This window comes from Culex quinquefasciatus, chromosome 2 (assembly GCF_015732765.1).
Source record: "Culex quinquefasciatus strain JHB chromosome 2, VPISU_Cqui_1.0_pri_paternal, whole genome shotgun sequence".
NCBI classification, from domain to species: Eukaryota; Metazoa; Arthropoda; class Insecta; order Diptera; family Culicidae; genus Culex; species Culex quinquefasciatus.
The window spans coordinates 35928495-35950536 of NC_051862.1; the positions used below are offsets into that span (position 1 = coordinate 35928495).

Genomic DNA, 22042 nt, shown 5'->3' on the forward strand with positions numbered 1-22042 from the left:
AGAAACCAGAGGTCCAACCTTGATTGTCTCTTAAGCAATTTGTTAGTGGAAATTTTCCCAACCTTTCGAATTTTTTTTCCAGTACTCATGAACACTATTTTAAAAAATCTAAAAAGCTAGAATTAAACTTATTAAACTTTAAGTATCTCAGTATTGGAAAAGGTGCATTGTATAAAAGAAATCGTTTATAGTAGTTTATGCAACAAATTGCAAAAAGAGGATTTTTTCAGCACGAGTCGTACATTTATCAAACGAGGTGAACCTCGGTGAACCTCGTTGGATAAATACGAAGAGTGCTGAAAAAATCAAGTTTTGCAACGAGTTCCATACAACATTTTATGCAATTCCAAAAAACACACACTGAGTGAAATTTTATGTCAAATTTTCATGTATTTTGTCAATAAATCGTTTAAATAAAAAAATGTTGAAAAGTGTTACTTTTCGAAACAAGTGCTGAAAAGTTTAACTTTTCAGCACCCATTTGAGTGCTGAAAAGTAGAACTTTTCAGCATTTATTTTGAATAATGTTGCTATTCGATTCTGTTATTTTTGGTACAGAAAAGTAGGCTATTTCGTCGTTCAAGAATGACAGGAAAAGTAAGTAGTTTCACGACGGAATTGCAAAAAATACCTTTCGATTGTAAATTTTGTCAAACAATATTTTTTTCAAGCAAAATTTAAATTTTTCCAAAATTAAAAAAAATTGAATCTGAGAAAAAAAAATAGAAAAATTTAAAACCGGAATATTTCCGGTTTGTTTTCTTTTTCTGAACAGCCCTCATCAATACCTACAACTTTGCCAAAGACACAAAACCGATCAGAAAAAAAATTAAGTAAAAAATTAAAAATAACGAGTTAGAATTTATATTTTTCCAACAAACTTTTTTTTTTCAAAAACATAATTTAGCGGCAAAATGTTTGTTCCCACTTAAATATGTATATTTTATTAACATGAGTTTAAAAAAAAGTTAATGGGCAATTTTTTGTTCCGTGTAATATTTATTTTCTGAATAGTCTTCATTAGTAACTACAATTTTGCCGAAGACATCAATGCGATCAGAAAATTCCTTCACAAGATACAGATTTTCGGATATTTACGTACCATTTTTGTATGGACAGCTGCCAAAATTGTATGGCTGAACCTATAATACAAAATGGCTTCTTTGGCCGTAGGAAAGGCCCCCAAAAAGTTTGAACCAAATAGAAAAATACAAATAAAATCCTTTTCCGGTTTTGGTGGAGAAATGATCAATAGTCCTAAGTGAAAACATTAAAAAAACAAAAGGTAATCTGTAACAAGCCTTTGAACTAGGAAAATAAGCTTTAAAAAATATAATAAAAAGTAAAAATTCTCATTAACTAATAAAATTGATTTTACTAACACAAAACCAATCAAGGAACTACAGTTGTCACTCGTTATAACCTAGAATCGCACACGTTTCGCTCTCCTTTTTTTAAATTTTCGCTCCGACGGAAATAATTGAACAATCACCGATCGGAACCGCTCACCTCTTATCACCTATCACAATCTTGTTTTTTCTTCTTTCTTCCTACTGAACAACAAACGGGAAGGGGAAGGAGGAAAATTATCTACTTACTTGGAACTGCAAGAGAGTGAGAAAAAGTGGGGTTAAAAATGCTTATTTTCCCTCGTCGGTCGGTTTATTTTGGGGGGGAGTCCGCGCTGCGCAAATAGGTAATGATTGATATATCACAAAACACAGATCTGATTCTGGCTTCTTCTTTTTTTTTTGCTGTTGACTGCTTGCCCTAACCTTGCTTTCGTTTGCTTTTCCTTTCCTTTTTAACTCTAGGTAATCGATTTTTCTTTTATTTGTTCGCTTGCATTAAGCTGTATGTGAGTTTATTTTGATGTGTTTTTTTTTATTTATCTCCATTGCTGGTACTTTTAAGAATTATTGAAATGTTGAAACGTTCCTACAGTCGCTCTCTTTTTAAAATCTACTTTATGGCTACAGTGTGTGTGAATGTGTTTTTAGGTTTATTTTCAAATTCAAGTGTTTAATGGTATTTTTTTGTTCGTTAATTTATTACAGTAAAAAGGCAATCAACAAGTTTTTTTTTTAATTTCACTTCGTCGTTCGCCCTCACGTCGCTAAATTATCAGCTCAGTTTAGTTGAGTATTGTGGTATTTTGCTGGTAGTTCAATTTGAAGCTTTGTTTTGCTTTGTTTGCAGTGAGTGTGATAGTTTGTGAAGGGAAAAAGTGTTGGTTGGGATTATCTTAAAATTCGCAGTAAAGATTCTTCAGGATGATAAAACGATCGCGTATATCTACACATCTCTCCCACCGCCCGTAACAACTCCCCTCTCCGCCAAGAAGATGGTCCACAGTCAGGTTCGCAGGTTCGCTTCCGCCGCGGGCCACTAGTCAATCTTGCTGGTTTTGATGATGATGTTGTTCTCCTGCATCGTAACGGATTTCGCCGGCGACGACGACCGGGACGAGGGCCGTGACGAGGGTCGGGAAATGTAGTGACCGCCGGACGTTCCGCTCGTCACCAGCGGGGACGTCGTCGCGATATTGCTGGCCGATGGCGAGTCCGACACGCTGGATCCACCAGCTCCGCCGCCACCGTTTTTGATGAAAGGCGGATTGGTGATGATGGGCGGGGGCAGCGGACTGAACAGAACCGTGACCAGCTTGCACAGCAGCGTGCTCAGGACGGCCTCGTGCGTGACGGCGATGGCACGGTAGTGGGGACCCTCGAACGGGTCCTTGATCGCCGGGCAGAGCATGTGGTTCAGGTTGACCTGGGTGGGCTGTGGGGATGGGAAATAGTTGGTTTAGAAATTTTGATGTTTTGGTCAACTTTTTCTATTTCAGTAAGTGGGTAATTCTCTACCAACTCACACGAAATCGGGAAAAGTTGCCCCGACCCCTCTTCGATTTGCGTGAAACTTTGTTCTAAAGGGTAACTTTTGTCCCTGCTCACGATTCCGAGGTCCGTTTTTTGATATCTCGTGACGGAGGGGCGGTACGACCCCTTCCATTTTTGAACATGCGAAAGCAAACCCCTTATGTCTATGTATCAAAATTTTTGTAATTGTCTGCTCTACAACTTTGTAGAACATTGTTACACTCTAAAAAATAACCCTGCAAAGTTAGAAAAAACACGAAATTTTAAAATGAAAAATTTTGTTCTAAATGAAAAATGACCCTTCTGGGTCAATGTAGATTCGAAATGTACATTAAATTTCCCATAAAATGACATGTTCCAAAAATTTTTACAGTCGAGTAACGGAAAATGGGAGAATATTTAAAAAAAATTAGTGTTTTTTTCGATGAAAAATACGTTTTTTCGGAATTCTGAGTACGCCATCAAATCGGGCGTCTAATTTTACATAGAAGTCTCTTTTACACCAAATTTCTATCTCATCACCGTTTCAGGCTGCAAATTATTGAAAAATACCTCTTTTTTCGCTTGTTCAAAAATGGAAGGGGTCGTACCGCCCCTCCGTCACAAGATATAAAAAACGGACCTCGGTTTCGTGATCAGGGACAAAAGTTACCCCTTAGGAAAAAGTTTCACGCAAATCGAAGAGGGGTCGGGGCAACTGCTGTGTGAGTTGGCGGAGAATTACCCAAGTACTATACTTTCACAAATCAAAACTTAGAATTAAAATTAGAGCATTTAAACGAAAAGTTTTTAAGAATGAAAAATAATAATACAAAAAAAAGATTAAATGGGCTTTGTTGTCAAACTCACAGATCTATTTTGTGAGATGATTTGCACCCATTAGTGACGCATGAGTCCATGAAAATGTGCGATATTTGACACGTTATAATTAGATCGAAAATGTGCTCTACATTTGTGTGCTGCTTTTTCGATTTTAATTTGGCTGGAATGTTCTGTTTTTAAATTATATCCCTAAATTTTGTTTTGGTGATTTAAAATGTTAGTATATTTAAGTCCCGGAGTTTGTATCGCCTAAGGAGCGATCAGTACCGTCAACTGGATCGAATCGGGACTACAGCCTGAATGAGGACAACAGTTGTAAGGTACTTTGTGATTTTGTCTCAGTTTTTAGTGAAACCAATCTAAGATATTTAAAAACATGACCAAAACAATTCGAAACAACCGTTTCGATTTGCTCCAGATGACGGTAATGAACGGTAAGCAAACCTGGAAATTCTTGTCGGGGTTGGCTCTCTGGCCACTAAAACGTTTAATTTCAACATCACTAGCGTAAAGGCCAGATGCTCATGGTATGACGGAAGGAAAATATGTATTATAAATCGAGATGGCCCATGGGAGTTTTATACGTATAGTTGTGTTTCGCCTTCCTTAGGCTTTATTATCGATTTAAAATAGGGTAATTCTCCGCCAACTCACACAGCAGTTGCCCCGACCCCTCTTCGATTTGCGTGAAACTTTGTCCTAAGGGGTAACTTTTGTCCCTGATCACGAATCCGAGGTCCGTTTTTTGATATCTCGTGACGGAGGGGCGGTACGACCCCTTCCATTTTTGAACATGTGAAAAAAGAGGTGTTTTTCAATAATTTGCAGCCTGAAACGGTGATGAGATAGAAATTTGGTGTCAAAGGGACTTTTGTGTAAATTAGACGCCCAATTTGATAGCGTACGCAAAATTCCGAAAAACGTTTTTCATCGAAAAAACACTAAAAAGTTTTAAAAATTCTCCCATTTTCCGTTACTCGACTGTAAAATTTTTGGAACATGTCATTTTATGGGAAATTTAATGTACTTTTCGAATCTTCATTGTCCCAGAAGGGTCATTATTTTGTTTAGAACAAAATTTTTCATTTAAAATTTCGTGTTTTTCTAACTTTGCCGGGTTATTTTTAGAGTGTAACAATGTTCCACAAAGTTGTAGAGCAGACAATTACAAAATTTTAATATATAGACATAAGGGTTTGCTTATAAACATCACGAGTTATCGCGATTTTACGAAAAAAAGTTTTGAAAAAGTTGGTCGTCATCGATCATGGCCATTCATGGTCACCCGCGACAGACACGGACGACGAAACAAAGAGAAACGCGAAAAGTAACTTTTTCAAAACTTTTTTTCGTAAAATCGCGATAACTCGTGATGTTTATAAGCAAACCCCTTATGTCTATATATTAAAATTTTTGTAATTGTCTGCTCTACAACTTTGTAGAATATTGTTAGACTCTAAAAAATAACCCTGCAAAGTTAGAAAAAACACGAAATTTTAAAATGAAAATTTTTGTTCTAAATGAAAAAATGACCCTTCTGGGACAATGTAGATTCGAAAAGTACATTAAATTTCCCATAAAATGCCATGTTCCAAATTTTTTTACAGTCGAGTAACGGAAAATGGGAGAATTTTAAAACTTTTTAGTGTTTTTTCGATGAAAAATACGTTTTTTCGGAATTCTGAGTACGCCATCAAATCGGGCGTCTAATTTTATATAAAAGTCCCTTTGACACCAAATTTCTATCTCATCACCGTTTCAGGCTGCAAATAGTTGAAAAACACCTCTTTTTTCGCATGTTCAAAAATGGAAGGGGTCGTACCGCCCCTCCGTCACGAGATATCAAAAAACGGACCTCGGTTTCGTGATCAGGGACAAAAGTTACCCCTTAGGACAAAGTTTCACGCAAATCGAAGAGGGGTCGGGGCAACTTTTCCCGATTTCGTGTGAGTTGGTAGAGAATTACCCAATATTCTTTCGGTGAAAATGTGAAAACCGCAAATTTCACCGATAGAATATTTTGAATCGAACAAATTCTTACTCAGGACGGTGAAAAACAACTTTCTACGTATAAATCTTTCATGGATCATATCGATTTATAATATTTCCTTTCCGCCATAACGTGTATTGCTTGTTTTGGTTTACATAACATTGGAATTTAAGGCTCTTTGAAGTTCTGTGCAGGCCTTCAAAATCTGACAAGATAGACGCCCGAGACGCCATTTGAATAAGCTGAGGCTGGTTTAAGAAATTTTTATGAAAAAAAAACTATCCCTAAACTAATACAGATCCAACTTGGAACTTTTTATTTACTTATACGTTATAACCTCAAATTTATTAAGAGATATACCAATGATTTAATTATTTACTATTTGCTGACTATAAAGGCTGACAAAGTGACTATCAAATCATTTGTTTTTTTTAAATATAATTTTTCAACGATACAATTGTTTAAGCAATGCTGAAAAAACTTTTTTCAAAACAATGTCAATAGTCAATGTGTGGCCCAACCCAGTACATGATTTAAAAATATAAATCATAAGCAATTCTCTACGAAATCGGTCTTTTTTTAGAAGTTTAATTTTTGTATTTTTTATTCCGACTGAAACTTTTTTGATGCCTTCGGTATGCCCAAAGAAGCCATTGTGCATCATAAGTTTGTCCATAAAATTTTCCATACAAATTTGGCAGCTGTCCATACAAAAACGATGAATGAAAATTCAAAAATCTGTATCTTTTTTGATCAATTTGGTGTCTTCGGCAAAGTTGTAGGTATGGATACGGACTAAACTGAAAAATATGATACACGGTAAAAAAAATTGGTGATTTTATATTTAACTTTTTGCAACTGAAGCTTGATTTGCAAAAAAAACACTATTTTTATTTTTTTATTTTTTGATATGTTTTAGAGGACATCAAATGCCAACTTTTCAGAAATATCCAGGTTGTGCAAAAAATCTTTGACTGAGTTATGAATTTTTGAATCAATACTGATTTTTTTAAAAAATCGAAATAGTTGTCGCAATAATTTGTCAGCTTCATTTTTCGATGTAAAATAAAATTTGCAATCAAAAAGTACTTTAGTGAAATTTTGATAAGAGTTAAGTAAGGCCATTTTTAGGTAACTTATTTGAATTAGTCGCAGTATTTCATTTTTTTTAATTACTGCCAGGGATGGAATAATCGCAAAAAAAATCAATTTCGCTAGCGAACTTTCTTCACCCGCGAAAAAGAGATGAGGCAAATCACGCAAAAGAAAATCGCTCCCGAAATTCTTAAAGAAAATCAATTTGCTGATGATGTTTTGTGAATTTCCTTGTCAGCACCACTTAAAAGTATTTGTTTCACTTTATTTACATACATTGCCCATCTACAAAATGTGACAAAATGTGACAAAATGTGGCAAGTGGCAAGTGTAATAGTGAATAAGATGTTCCGCCGAATAATCAAGATGATGATTTTTTTAGATTCCTTTTACCGATCTTTCGTGCGCGAGAGAGGAGAGCCATGCTCTCTTCGGATTTTTTCTCTTGATGAACATCCAATGATTTTCTTTTGATGATGATTATTCCATCGCTGATTACTGCACATGTTTGCACACCTTTGAAAAAAATATTATATATATATATATATATAATTCTATATATTTTGCTTTTTGAACTTTGTTGATACGACCCTTAGTTGCTGACATATTGCCATCCAAAGGTTTAAAAACATGATAATGGATGTTTTCTAAGTCTCACTCAAACAACCCAACATTTTCTAACGTCGATATCTCAGCAACTAATGGTCTGATTTACAATGTTAAAATTTGAAACATTCGTGAAATTTTCCGATCTTTTCGAAATCAATATTTTCAAAAAATTTAAATCAAGACTAACATTTCAAAAGGGCCAAATATTTAATATTACGTCCTTTAAAAATATTAGCCTTGGTTTAAAAATTTTGCAAATATTTGAATAATATTTGGAAAACAAAATTTCAATTCTATCAATGTCACTCCGATTCATGGTATATCAGGATAGTTGAAATATTTTTAATGTCATCAAAACAAGTCATTCATTCAAAAGATGCATTTCAAATAATAATTACAACGGCAAAATTTTTTTTAACAATCATCTCTGGATCGGCTGAACCAATTAAGCTGGCCATGTTTCAAAAGAATGGAGATTAGTTGAGCTTTTACGAAAAATACTAAGACACTAACATAGATGAATTGAACATAAAGCATCATGCGTCTCCAGCAATGTGTACTGGGAACTTATTTCGATGGGAAAGCGTGGTACTTTTAGTTCGATTGATATCTAGAGTTTTTTTAAATGTCCTATAAGCTATTGTGTTTCATATGTTTATAGGACATATTCAAAAAAAAAAAGGAAAAAAAAAATCGAAATATACAGTCATGCTCCGATTTTGCATTGCTCCGGGTTTGATTCATTCAGCTGCCTCGGTTAAGCACGGCTCAGTTTTTAACTGAAGCACAGAGCGAAAAAATACTCAAAATTTCATTTTTTTCTCAATATGGGTATCCAATGATCCGGATTTTTTCATACATTTCGAATGTAATAACAAAATTTCTTGAAATATTAAAAAATTTCACAAAATTACGTATTTTCGAAAAATTACTCAAAATTTCAGTTTTCTACAATATGGGTATCAAATGACGGGTTTTTTTCATAATTTTCATACAACATGTTTTTTGAAAATACTCCAATTTTTACAAAGCTACGTTTTTCGAAAAAATACTCAAAGTTTCAGTTTCTACAATATGGGTATCAAAAGTTCTGATTTTTACATACATTTCGAATGCAATAATAACATTTTTTGAAAATACTCAAAATTTTCACAAAACTACGTATTTCTGAAAAAAATACACAAACTTTCATTTTTTTTTACATTTGAAAAGTAGAAAAAAAAGGTCATTTGATACTCATATTGTAAAAAACTTTAATTTTGCATTTTTTTTTTCGAAAATACGTCGTTTTGTAAAAAAAAATTGAGTAGTTGGTTAATTTACTTGTAATTTTAGCTAATTCATCAAAAAAAAAAAAAAAAACACTGGTCATCAATTTGAAGCCAGCTTATTTGAATTGTTGAATTTTAGTTGGAACTCCTTTCCGTGTAGGCATCCATTAAGTCGTGAAGTTATGAATATTTTATGAAAATAATCATAAATTAATCAATATTATTGTAAATAAATTTCTACTCACGATAGCCACGATCTGCAGAAAGACAAAGTGGTAGAAAATGCTCGCCGAGTAGGCGATCGTATTCCAGGTGTAGTCATTCACGGCCTCCATGTTGTAGACACCTAAAAAAGCAAGGCAAGATTATTCATCAATCTCAAAATCCTGAACGCATGGCAACCGTACCTCCCGTCCGCAGCAGATAGATCGGTATGATGACCATCAGCGCGTGCTGAATCCAGTAGATGGCGGCCTCCAGCGGCAGCTGCCGGCTGTCCGTCTCGGGGAACATAAACGCCAGCAGCGGCCCGTTCAGGTACATCATCTGTATCCGGAAGAGAGCCGTGGTGCTCTTCTTCGGCTTGTTACAGGCCAGCAGGTAGATCTGTGGGGATTGAGAATTAGTTTTGAGGTTATGTGGAAGGGGGGTTTACGAACCTGTAACATGGTGGTGATGTGGCAAGGATTTAAAATGTAGATAACAGTCCTAGTTGCAAACTTAAAGCCTAGTTCGACGCCGATCGTCAGGGTCATGGTGATGAGCAGTGCTTGCTTGGCCCAGCTGGGTGCTTCCCCGTCCAGGGCCGCCGAGTTGGCCGCCACAGGGTGATGGCTGGCGGCACACCGGTGACAGCTGCAGTACTCCACCGAGGAGGATCGCCGGTGGTGGTGCTGCTGCAGCAGCAACTCCCGGTGGTCCGGTTCCAAGTGGTGCCCGCTGGGTCCTACCCGTTGGTAGTGATGCTGCAGGTTGTGATTGCTACTGCTGGCCAGGTGGCTGATGCTACTGCTGCGGAACCCCAACGTGCCCCCGCCCGTTCCGGGCTGGAGGTTTGGAGTGGAGATGAACGGGGTGTTCCGCCGGAACGTGATCGGTTTGAGCCGGGCGATGGCCAGTTTGAAGGCGATCGCCGCTAGGGGGAGTAGGATCATACTCTCCACCAGCTTCTGACTCGGCGTCAGGAAGCCGGCACATTCCGGACCGGTGTTCCGGGGCACGGAAGCGTTGACGCCGTCGTACGCCCAGCCCAGATACATTCCGGTTTTGGGTGGTTTGGGTCGTTCAAACCCGTCCTAGCAGCAACAATTGGACCAATTTTCGACTGTTGAACGCGCCGTTGAACACCGGAGGAACCTGCCAGGGGGGAAACAAGGAGAAGAAGGAAACCATCAGTAATTGACAGCGGCTGTAACATGTAACAGAACGTCCCACGTGCGCGCAAATAAATTAGATTATTGACAAATAGGTTTGTGTCGCGTGGCGTGGCAGGGTCGGTTTTATTTCCGGCGGGAATCGACCCCCAACTACCCTCCGAGTAGTGTCGGAGGAGCAAATTGGATTATTATTGATTGGGGGTGATGTTTTAAAGTTTCGCGCAGTTCGATACAGTGGGCTTTCTACCGTCCTCCATCGTGATGGTGTTTGTTTTATGGGCGCCAAAGTTTTCCACTTTCAAGAGTGGGGGAGGAAAATGTTTCGAGGTTTTTGGGAAACTTTTTGTGGGAGGCTGTGTAGTTGTTTGGTTAGCCCAGTTTTCCCCGGCCGCAAAGTTAATGGAGTGGGTGATCTATTGAAACAATGTTATCGTTTCTTTGGAGTGCTTTTAGATGGGCTCTTGCGATTGTTATTTCCTTAGAGTTTCTTGATTTAGGGTATCGGACAGAAATGGTACAAAGGTACACGTACAATAAGGCCTCAAACTATTTTCTTCGAAAGGCATACTACCTATTATTACATATCATGATCAAATGCAATCGTCATCTTATGTGTATAATGACACACATTGTTACCTGGCGTAACGAAAAATATTCGTTACCAAACTTTTGTTTAAACAAACAAAACTTCAATGATTAAATAAAATCATAAATCACTTATTTCACCTACACACCCTTTTGAAACCTCACTCCAGCAGAAAAAGACGATGCTGATTAGGCGCAATAATGATTTTGCCGGACGCCGACTGATCATGACCCTGGCAAGCAAGTCGCATTGCAATTTGCAAGTACGGGCTTGAATCGGTTGTGTTTGCAAACAAATTGATAATACGATGATGATGATGATGGGCAGAGTGAGGGCATCATCCTCCCAATAAGGTAATAATCTTGGAAAGGTCGACCTTAGGGGAGTTGGATTAGAAGGAGCAGTAGGAGAAATTGGGGCAAGACGACCTATGGGGCAAAAGGAACAATTAAAGCGGCACAATATTTTTGCAAACTTTTCGAGGCAATTTGTTCGTTTTGTTCCAATCTACAATTCTTTTCAAAGATATTGCAAAAATATTATGCCGTTTTAGAGTAATCGAAGAAATACAAAGCGTAACGCCTGTGCACTATGCGAGGTAACTGTGATTTATTTGTCAGGGTGGTCACTTAGGAATTCAGGGAAAAGTGGAAAATTCGCAATATTCGTAAAAACTCGGGAAAAAGTAAGGAATTTGAGCAATTCTCTACGAAATCGGTCTTTTTTCTTCAATTTTAATTTTTGTATTTTTTAATCCGACTGAAACTTTTTTGGTGCCTTCGGTATGCCCAAAGAAGTCATTTTGCATCATTAGTTTGTCCATATAATTTTCCATAAAAATTTGGCAGCTGTCCATACAAAAATGATGTATGAAATTCAAAAATCTGTATCTTTTGAAGGGATTTTTTGATCGAGTTGGTGTCTTCGGTAAAGTTGTAGGTATGGATACGGACTACACTGGAAAAAAATAATACACGGTAAAAAAAATTGGTGATTTTTTTATTTAACTTTTTATCACTAAAACTTGATTTGCAAAAAAACACTATTTTTAATTTTTTTATTTTTTGATATGTTTTAGAGGAAATAAAATGCCAACTTTTTAGAAATTTACAGGTTGTACAAAAAATCATTGACCGAGTTATGCATTTTTTAATCAATACTGATTTAAAAAAAAAAATCAAAATTTTGATCGCAAAAATTTTTCAACTTCATTTTTTGATGTAAAATTGAATTTGCAAACAAAAAGTACTGTAGTGAAATTTTGATAAAGTGTACCGTTTTCAAGTTATAGCAATTTTTATGTAACTTTTTTCAAAAAAGTCGCAGTTTTTCATTTTTTAAAATTAGTGCACATGTTTGCCCACTTTTGAAAACAATATTTTTTTCTTCGGACTTTGTTGATACGACCTTTAGTTGCTGAGATATTGCAATGCAAAGGTTTAAAAACAAGAAAAGGTCTCACCCAAACAGCCCATCATTTTTCAATGTCGATATCTCAGCAACTAATGGTCCGATTTTCAATGTTAAAATATGAAACATTTGTGAAATTTTCCGATCTTTTCGAAAACAATATTTTCAAAATTTTCAAATCAAGACTAACATTTCAAAAAGGCCCAACATTCAATATTACGCCCTAATATTGGTTTCGAAAAGATCGGAAAATTTCACAAATATTTCATATTTTAACATCGAAAATCGGACCATTAGTTGCTGAGATATCGACTTTGAAAAATGGTGGACTGTTTGGGTGAGACTTAGAAAACTTCAATTTTCCTGTTTTTAAACCTTTGCATTGCAATATCTCAGCAACTAAAGGTCGGATCAACAAAGTCCGAAGAAGCAAAATATAGAGAATTTTCTCAGCTTTTCAAAAATAAAAAAAAAGTCACTGAAATATGGATTTAACTTGAAAACGGTGCACTTTCTCAAAATTTCACTAAAGTACTTTTTGATTGCAAATTCGATTTTACATTGAAAAATGAAATTGAAAAATTTTTGTGACCAATATTTCGATTTTTTGAAAAAAAAATGTATTTCTGAAAAGTTGGCATTTGATGTCCTCTAAAACATATCCAAAAATAAAAAAAAATAAAAATTGTGTTTTTTTTGCAAATCAAGTTTTAGTGACAAAAAAAATCACCAAAAAAATATTTACCGTGCATCATTTTTGTTCAGTGTAGTCCATATCCATACCTACAACTTTGCCAAAGACACCAAATCGATCAAAAATTTCCTTCAAAAGATACAGATTTTTGAATTTTCACATATCATTTTTGTATGGACAGCTGCCAAATTTGTATGGAAAATTCGACGCCAACATTTCAAAAAGCATCATGTACAAACCATGCGTTTTGAGAAAAACGCATTTGAATGTTGAGCATCCATTTTCAATTCCCATTTTAATATAAAATGTTCTAATAATAACAAACGATGGAAAACGTTGCTTCCATTGATACCAGATCATCCAAATTCAATAAAACATTAATTCCGTCGTTTTATTTAAGAAAAACAAACATAACTCCTTTTGAAATCACCAACGTCTATATCACCCTGCTGGCATAGAAGGGAGCGCTTTGTTATGATTCGTTTTTCTTCGCCGAATGTACATGGCGCTTTGTTCATGATGCTTTTTTTTCGTCACGAGGTTTATGTAGTCTTTTGTTTGACTGGTTGACAGGGCTATATAAACAGGGACTGCTGATGGCAGAGATTTTGTTTATGTTACTTTATTTAAAATCATGATTAAACAGACTTTACTGAAGTAACTTTTGCTCATTTTTGGTGGAGAGGTAGCTTATTAGGAGTACTTTTAGAATATGCAATAACCCAGAAAGTGTCAAATTGTACATGGTGCCTTTTGAAATGTTACCGACGAATTATGTGGACAAACTAATGATGCAAAATGGCTTCTTTGGGCATACCGAAGGCACCAAAAAAGTTTCAGAAAAAATCGAATGACCGAAATCTCAGAGAATTGCTCACATGCTGTTTTCCAGATTTTAAAAAGGATGATTTTTTTTATGAATTTATTTTAAAAGTTGTCCGATGGATAATATTGACTATTACCTTTGAAAATTTTCTCAAAAAAATCAGGTTAAAAATATTGCTATAAATAAAAATTTTTATTGTAAAACATTTAGAACAAATTGCATAACATTTATGTTTATTATTAATCAAATACAGACTTTTAAAACTTTTTACACATTTCAAATTTGTGGACAATAGATCAAAATGACGATCAAAAGTCGAAGAAAAAAAAAATCTCATAAATTTATTTATAATTTGCAAACTTGTGACAGTTGTATACAGTCCAGACTCAATTATCCGAAAGCCTTGGAAAAATGTCGCTTCGGAGAAACAAATCTTCGGATAATCGAATGATGACAAAAAAATTTTTTCGTTGGATTATTTTTGATTGTTGAGCTCTAGTATGACCTAGTATAAGTGATTTAGATTTTTTTTTAATTCAAGAAGGCAGCCAAAATGGCGATGATGAATTCACAGTATTTATTTTATGTTACCAGCCCCTCGACCTTTACCGTAGCTGAGAGACAAAATTTTTAAATTAAATTTGTACCAGCCTAAACTTTTTTTTTATTTGAAAGCATTTCTTTACTATTAAAAGTTCAGGATTAAAAAAACAAAATTTCAAAATAGGATTGGAGTGTTGTCAGTTGTATAACTTTACTTATGGGTAATTCTCTACCAACTCACACGAAATCGGGAAAAGTTGCCCCGACCCCTCTTCGATTTGCGTGAAACTTTGTCCTAAGGGGTAACTTTTGTCCCTGATCACGAATCCGAGGTCCGTTTTTTGATATCTCGTGACGGAGGGGCGGTACGACCCCTTCCATTTTTGAACATGCGAAAAAGAGGTGTTTTTCAACAATTTGCAGCCTGAAACGGTGATGAGATAGAAATTTGGTGTCAAAGGGACTTTTATGTAAAATTAGACGCCCGATTTGATGGCGTACTCAGAATTCCGAAAAAACGTATTTTCATCGAAAAACACTAAAAAGTTTTTAAAATTTCCCATTTTCCGTTACTCGACTGTAAAATTTTGAACACATTTTATGGGAAATTTAATGTACTTTTGAATCTACATTGTCCCAGAAGGGTCATTTTTTCATTTAGAACAAAATTTTTCATTTTAAAATTTCGTGTTTTTTCTAACTTTGCAGGGTTATTTTTTAGAGTGTAACAATATTCTACAAAGTTGTAGAGCAGACAATTACAAAAATTTTGATGTATAGACATAAGGGGTTTGCTTATAAACATCACGAGTTATCACGATTTTACGAAAAAATGTTTTGAAAAAGTTAATTTTTGCGTTTCTCTTTGTTTCGTCGTCCGTGTCTGTCGCGGGTGACCATGAATGGCCATGATCGATGACGACCAACTTTTTCAAAACTTTTTTTCGTAAAATCGCGATAACTCGTGATGGTTATAAGCAAACCCCTTATGTCTATATATCAAAATTTTGCAATTGTCTGCTCTACAACTTTGTAGAACATTGTTACACTCTAAAAATAACCCTGCAAAGTTAGAAAAACACGAAATTTTAAAATGAAAAATTTTGTTCTAAATGAAAAATGACCCTTCTGGGACAATGTAGATTCGAAAAGTACATTAAATTTCCCATAAAATGACATGTTCCAAAATTTTTACAGTCGAGTAACGGAAAATGGGAGAATTTTAAAACTTTTAGTGTTTTTTCGATAAAAATACGTTTATTCGGAATTCTGAGTACGCCATCAAATCGGGCGTCTAATTTTACACAAAAGTCCCTTTGACACCAAATTTCTATCTCATCACCGTTTCAGGCTGCAAATTATTGAAAAACACCTCTTTTTCACATGTTCAAAATGGAAGGGTCGTACCGCCCCTCCGTCACGAGATATCAAAAAACGGACCTCGGATTCGTGATCAGGGCCAAAAATTACCCCTTAGGACAAAGTTTCACGCAAATCGAAGAGGGGTCGGGGCAACTGCTGTGTGAGTTGGCGGAGAATTACCCTTATTCTAATGATATTTTAGGACCAAAATCTAAAAAAAGATTTCTTTTTCACGCGAAAAAAATATTAAGCTAATTTCGAAGAAAATAACAATTTTTCAAAAAATTCTGACATGAAAGGAAATTCTAGGGTATGATTGTCTACAAAGATGAACTTTTGGTGAGTATAGATGTACGATTTCGCAATCGTATTTTTTTCTTTTTTTTAGATTTAAATTTACTCAACCACCCAGCGCCAGATTAATGATAACAATTACCGCGATAATGCGATGCAATCACGGAGAGGCTGTTTGTTCTTCCTCACGAAAACAAATTGCTCAGCACTTTTCAATCTCGTACCCCGTCGCACTTCCCTCAGATATTGATTAGCTTGTGCGCATATTGTAAAAATACCCCTTTAAGACGTTTTAGAGCGAGCGAGACACCAAAAAAACCGTGATAAATTCTTGGCACACTTCTGGGTCATCCCCCTCGGGGCCACTGAGCTGCGGTACTTGCTATTCCCGCGATGATTTATTCAATCCACTTGATCAAAATGCCCCCAAACTGCTAGTATGTTCTGAAGTGCAGAGTTCCAAAAAACTGTGTGCAAAACCCCGCTGAAGAGTGCGTTTTTGTAATGGCCCATTAATCGTCAGCTGCACCTCGACACTGTACTGTCCCTTTTCAAACTGTCCGTTGAAGTGATGCTCTCACCAAGATAGGGTATGATTTGCACTTTGGGTGATGAGACCACTGGGAATTTTCATCAGAGTTTACACCCGGTTGCGATTAAAGGACGACTTTTATTTTTTTTCTGAAAGGATTAATTTTTAAGTGTTGTAACTTTGGCAAAATCCAAATCTTTGATTTCCTGTAGCCTGAAACCGATTCGATATTGTTTAATGAGCTTTTTAATGCAACTGAATGTACCCGCCAAGCTCACAACCCGCCTGGTGTGACAATTTTCCAACCCTCCAACGAGTCTTCAGGGCACATTTTTCACCTATCACACCTCATCAATTTCCGTTCATGACAACCGGGGTTGTGTTTTTCATTCTTTCACGATCCTTCCAGGTTGGATAAAATATGCATTAACGGTGCGTTGTTCCTCCCATCTCTTCTATTTACCTTACCTGACCCAATTTTCGTGTCAACGGGGTTGATAAATGTTGGACTAGCTTTTTTTGTTGTCCCCAAATACAAAGCAAGTTGACGGGTTGTCAATAACCCTACGCACGACGACGTTCACTTTCGACGATGACCGTTGGCGTTGTTGTGGACGTCGCGACGCTTCAAGCGATACTGCCAGTGGTAATGAAAACAGTACGACGCGCGGTTATCAGCTTGAGTTACTGCTGGTTGGGTGCAGTTAGGGTGGTTCTGTGGTTTATAATAAAAATAACTGACTGGTTTTGTGAACTTTTATAATTTTAATAAATTTTTCATTTTAGTTTTTTTTTCATCTAAACTCTCAAAGATAAAAACAAACAAAAAAATATAATTTGAGACTTGAAATAGAACCACCATAGCAGAAACCTGGTAAGTGCTAATTTGTGACATGTGAGAATGCACGGCGGCAGTCAAGCAGAGTACGTTCTTCTTGAGAGTCGACTCTCATCGCCCCTCCTCTCTCTGTCTCTGGGCTGAAGACGACAGAGTGCAGTAACTCAGTTGCTCAGTTAAGTAGTCTAGGCTAGTAAATATTTACTAGTGGTGTTTTAATTTGTGCCGTGTGTGACGTACCCCCCGAGGGATTACCCCGTGACACAGCGGAGGAAATTTATGGTTTGTTGGGATTCTTTAATTTCAAGCCAAATGGTTGTTCACACTGATATCGTAAAGTAAAATTTTTACCCAATTGTATTATAAGTCAAAATAATATCAAACATATTAAAATCTTACTCTTCTTTTGTTTTGTTTTGAAATGCAGTTTGTTAGGTTTCCGTATGTTGTTCGAGTGACGCACTTAAAATTCCATAAAATTAAATTAGTTAATTAGCAGAACATTTCAAACTAGTGCTAATTAACTAAATTGGAACTACACAGAAAAAAAAGTGTAAATTTACCGGACACGCAAACATTGTTTTCTACGTAAATTAGCTCCATTTAAGTTTGAAATCAAATGTAAATGGTTGAATGCTATTTAAACACCCAACATGTAAAACCAGATTCTATGTAATTGATAAATCTGATGTAAATGGGTAATTTGTTGATGAAAATAACAACTATGAATGAATGAAAAACATGTAAATTATGAAACTCATGTAAAAAAAGGTAAATGTAAATGTTTAAATAATGTGAAATTACTAAAGTTTTGCTTGCTTTTGTGTGAATGACAGGAGGCAAAACCAAAACAATGTTGTGTTGCCGGCGGCCGGTTTACAGTTTAATTGTCCGCGAATCTGAATTCATGGCGACGGATTACCAACACGGTTGAATTGACAATCTGATTCGTGAATGGGGACATTTTCGGTCGGTGTTCAGAAAGCCGTTCCCATTTCCGCTGACATTTACCGGAAGGACAACAAACGCGAAGCGAGAAGGAATTCTAATGTTTTGCGTCGTTCCCAGAAATAAAATGGAACTTAGTTAATTGCTTGCAGCAGAACAGGACTAAAGTTAACCGGTTTCGTCATTCCAGTGCAATCTCACCCGTAAGATTCTTCGAGACCTGTTGAATTCGCACCGGTTCCTCTGATGGTCTCATGAACGGAGTTTCCCGGCTTGCGGCATCCATTTCCCGGACTCCAACATCCACTTCCCAACTTTGCCAGACTAAATGTGTGATTTCCGGAGCTCTTGAAGATTCTCGCAGGAGTAAAGTCTGGAAAGCTGGAAAGTTTGTTTTATTCTTTAGGACACAAGTTTAAATTTTAAATATTTTTAAAATACTTACAGCTCAATTCGTCAGCGGCTAAACGAGTGGTTGAAGGTTTTTTTTTAAACTATCCGCATCGATTTCGTAAAAAAAAACTTGAGCTCATCTGACAGTTGGATCGGGTAAGCACCGTAAGCACCCCTGTGACTGATGAACATAACGGGATCTTAGCAGACCAATGTGATGTTCGGAGAAGGTAAGGCACAAATTCAAACGTCATGCGACTCCTAGTGTTGAGTAGTAGAACAAAACAAATGTTGTAATAGGGTCCTAAAGCCCTATGTAATTTTTTATGTACAACGGTAAAAAACACGATTAAAAAACATTTCTGATCACTTGTTTTTTTTTTATTTTAGATGCAGTCCAGACTCGATTATTCGAAGCCTAGATTTTCCGAAGTTCGATTATCCGAAGGTTTGTATGGGACTTCGGATAATCGAATCAAGAACATTCGTATTTTTTTTCTTACTTTTATCATCAATTTCAAGTTCTGCGTCCCCAAAACATTTTTTTGTTGTTGGTGATTCGATTATGATTTTTTTAATTCAAAAATGCACTTTTTTAATATTTCATCACCGCCATTTTGGCCGCTGTCTTGGATTTAAAAATTCTAAATCACTTTAGGGTAGTTTAGTTTAAGCTCGACAATTTAAAATAAGACAAAGATAAAAAGTGAAATTTTTCCAAGGCCTTCAGATAATCGAGTCTGGACTGTATAACTGAACAATCCAAGAGTTTCTGCAATATTTCTCGCACAATTCATGCCAACAACGTTTCTTAGGAAAACCCGTGGGGGGGTGGGGGTCCATGGTATTAACAATTGAATGAAAAAAGTGTCTGTGTGGATCAATCGGACCGCGCACTGGACTCACAATCCAGAGGTCGCTGGTTCGAATCCCGAGGCGGACGCAAAAAATTCTAAGTGTAAATATAGGTTTTCGGTGCCCTCTCCCCGTGCCATACCTTCACACTTAGGAGACCCGGGAGGCAGAGTCTTGTCGCAAAAAGAACGATACACACCTGTGGAATCGTTGACGAAACCGCAAGGTTTAAGAGGACCACATTATAAGGTGTTACGTCGATTCCGTTTCCGTATGAAAAAAGTGTTTTAAAAAGTAATTTACACCTGCCCAGTTGTTTTGCAATCATAAGTTTTCAGAATATCCAAGTACTAAAGAAACTTTTTCTTCGCCCAAAAAAACTTTTTGCGGTGCTGTACATTAGAATTTTACAGAAACTGCAAATATTTTTGATCGATCCTAGACATGTAAATATGAAAACACAGGAAAATGCATTTAAAATTGTTTTCAGTTGGTTATAATTCTACCTCCATTAAAATTTTGAAGTTTTTTTTTTAAATATTTTTTTGCCCCCTGATTTTTTAGATTATTTTTGAAGGAGCGACATAAACTTTGAAAAATATTTGCAACAGCCTTAGGCAAAAAAAAATAAATAAATATTGAAATAACAAGCCATAGTTTCAACATTTGCATGGAAACAGTGTTTTAAAATGCATTTTAAACTAGTGCCGTTGTTTTGCAATCATTCATTTTGAAGATTTGACGATGACAAAAATTTTAGCGAAAACAAAACATTTTGCGTCGACAATTTTCATAAATTCAAAAGTTGATTAAATCAACCCAAACATACTAAATTTCCATTGAATTTTTTAAGTTTTTTGAAAAAATATTTTTATGCCTCCTGATTTTTCGGGCCAATTTTGTACCAGCCTTATTGGAACATAACAAAATCCCAAAAGAGACTTCTAGATATTAAAGGATTTACCTTCCTCTGTTTTTTAACAGAACAAAAAGCATTAGAGTAAGTTAATTTTGACAATTACGTATTTTAAAGCTGTGAAAAATGGTTTGAGAAAATAATGTTTAATATTTTCTGCTTTTATAGATGCTAATCGATACGCACGATGCCACGAAATTAATCAAATACATATTTTAAGATGCATCTTTTCTGTTAGTTTTAAAGATAATGAAATTTTAAATTGAATGTAATATTAACTAACTAACCGTTGTTGACAAGCTAATTAGGGTGGGTCAATCACATCAGTGATAAACGAGACAAAATTCTTAGAAAAGTAAATTTTAAAGTTGTAACGGCGAGTCAAAATATGTTTTTTGAAGCTGATGAATTTAGAGGAAAACTATTTGCATTACTCTATAATATGACTCTAATAATTTGGTTTATTATTGGGTCCTAAAATTATGCCTAAATTTGTGATTTTATTGGTCACAACGATAAAGCTAATTTTTCTGAGTACAATGACCCTTTGTTCGATCGCAAAGAATTTAATATGGATTCTAAAATCAATTTTAAAAATAACTTTTCGGCACTTCTTGTCAGAAAAGGTTCTACTTGACAGCTTGTTCCAAGGGGACCATAGTTGATCCATTGAAAATAAATTTGCTTTGTCAATTTAGTTTTTTACATTATAATGAAAAAAAAAAAAGTTATCAGAAATGAGTTTTAATCGTATTTTTATCGAAAAAATGAAACTATTGGCACTACGCCCCCCGGGGCATGGCCTTCCTCTAACGTGGGATTTCTGCTCCAGCGCCTCTGACGAGACAGGAGATTTTTTATCATTCTATTGAAACACAAAATATTTCAAATGCGCTTCTTGGAAATTTTGAGAAACAAGCATGAAAATTGACTCAGCTATGATTTGCGTTTGATACCACTGCACCAAAACATTCATCGCTGTCATTCCAAACATCGTAACAAAAGTGTTCCTACTCGCCACCAGGATGCGTACATGTTTTCGTCGAAGCACCTCAGTCACGACGTTTTAGCAAGATTCTAGTAGAATTCTTAGAGAGCTGGATATTCTTAGAGCATTCTAGCAGAAATGTTCCACCGTTCTAGCAGGATTCTGACAGAACCAGCTCTGCTAGAATATTTCGTGACTGGGACCCGTTTCTGAAAATTTGCGCAAGCATACCCAAAAATCTGGCATCCCTGGTTAATGAAAATAGAAAAATTTTAGTCAAAGGGTCGAGAAACGTCACAACAAACAGTTTTAAAAGTCGGTCAAGTCAAAATTACTTCCGAATTCGCGATCAAAAGCTCAAAAATTCCGACAGATGGCGCAAAGCATCGAAGAATGACGATTCAAATTTTCGCTGTTCGGTTACATAGGAATGCAAACTTAAAATTGAATTTACAGCTCATAGAACAACTTTTGAGAAAAAATTCAAGTAGTACGATTGTTAACTCTTTGCCCTCTATAAATTAACGCAATAAAAAAAAATTGAAAAAATAATAATTTTGAAAAAATAATATTGTTTAAAATGATAGAGCATCAAAAGTTAACAAAGTATCAGCTCGAATTTTTGCTCAAAAGTTGTTCTCAACGCTGGAATTTAACAAAACAGAATTCGCATACATAACCTCAAAGGGCGGAAATTTCAATCGACATTCTTCGCTCTGTTCTGCTACTCAACACTAGGTGTCACCTGTCGTTTGGCTCTTGAATGGCAATTGCCGTTCAAGAGCCAAACGACATGCGACACCTAGTGTTGA

At 35.9% G+C, this 22042-nt stretch overlaps 1 protein-coding gene across 6 annotated transcripts in view; it reads right to left on the bottom strand.

The window, feature by feature from the left end:
• Positions 1-1355: 1355 nt before the first annotated feature.
• Positions 1356-22042, bottom strand: part of LOC6049708 (transmembrane protein 164) — a 72441-nt gene continuing 51754 nt past the window's right edge. For 3 of the 6 annotated variants that reach the window (XM_038251883.1, XM_038251884.1, XM_038251882.1), the window contains 4 exons: positions 9329-10025; positions 9077-9275; positions 8915-9015; positions 1356-2784 (listed from right to left, as the gene is read on the bottom strand). In XM_038251883.1, the coding sequence (XP_038107811.1) occupies positions 2389-2784; positions 8915-9015; positions 9077-9275; positions 9329-9928 (1296 nt within the window). In that variant the 5' untranslated portion in view covers positions 9929-10025 and the 3' untranslated portion in view covers positions 1356-2388. Of the gene's footprint in view, positions 2785-8914; positions 9016-9076; positions 9276-9328; positions 10026-16755; positions 16936-18279; positions 18440-22042 lie in introns of those variants that run through there. The other 3 variants (XM_038251885.1, XM_038251887.1, XM_038251886.1) reach the window with 3 other exon arrangements.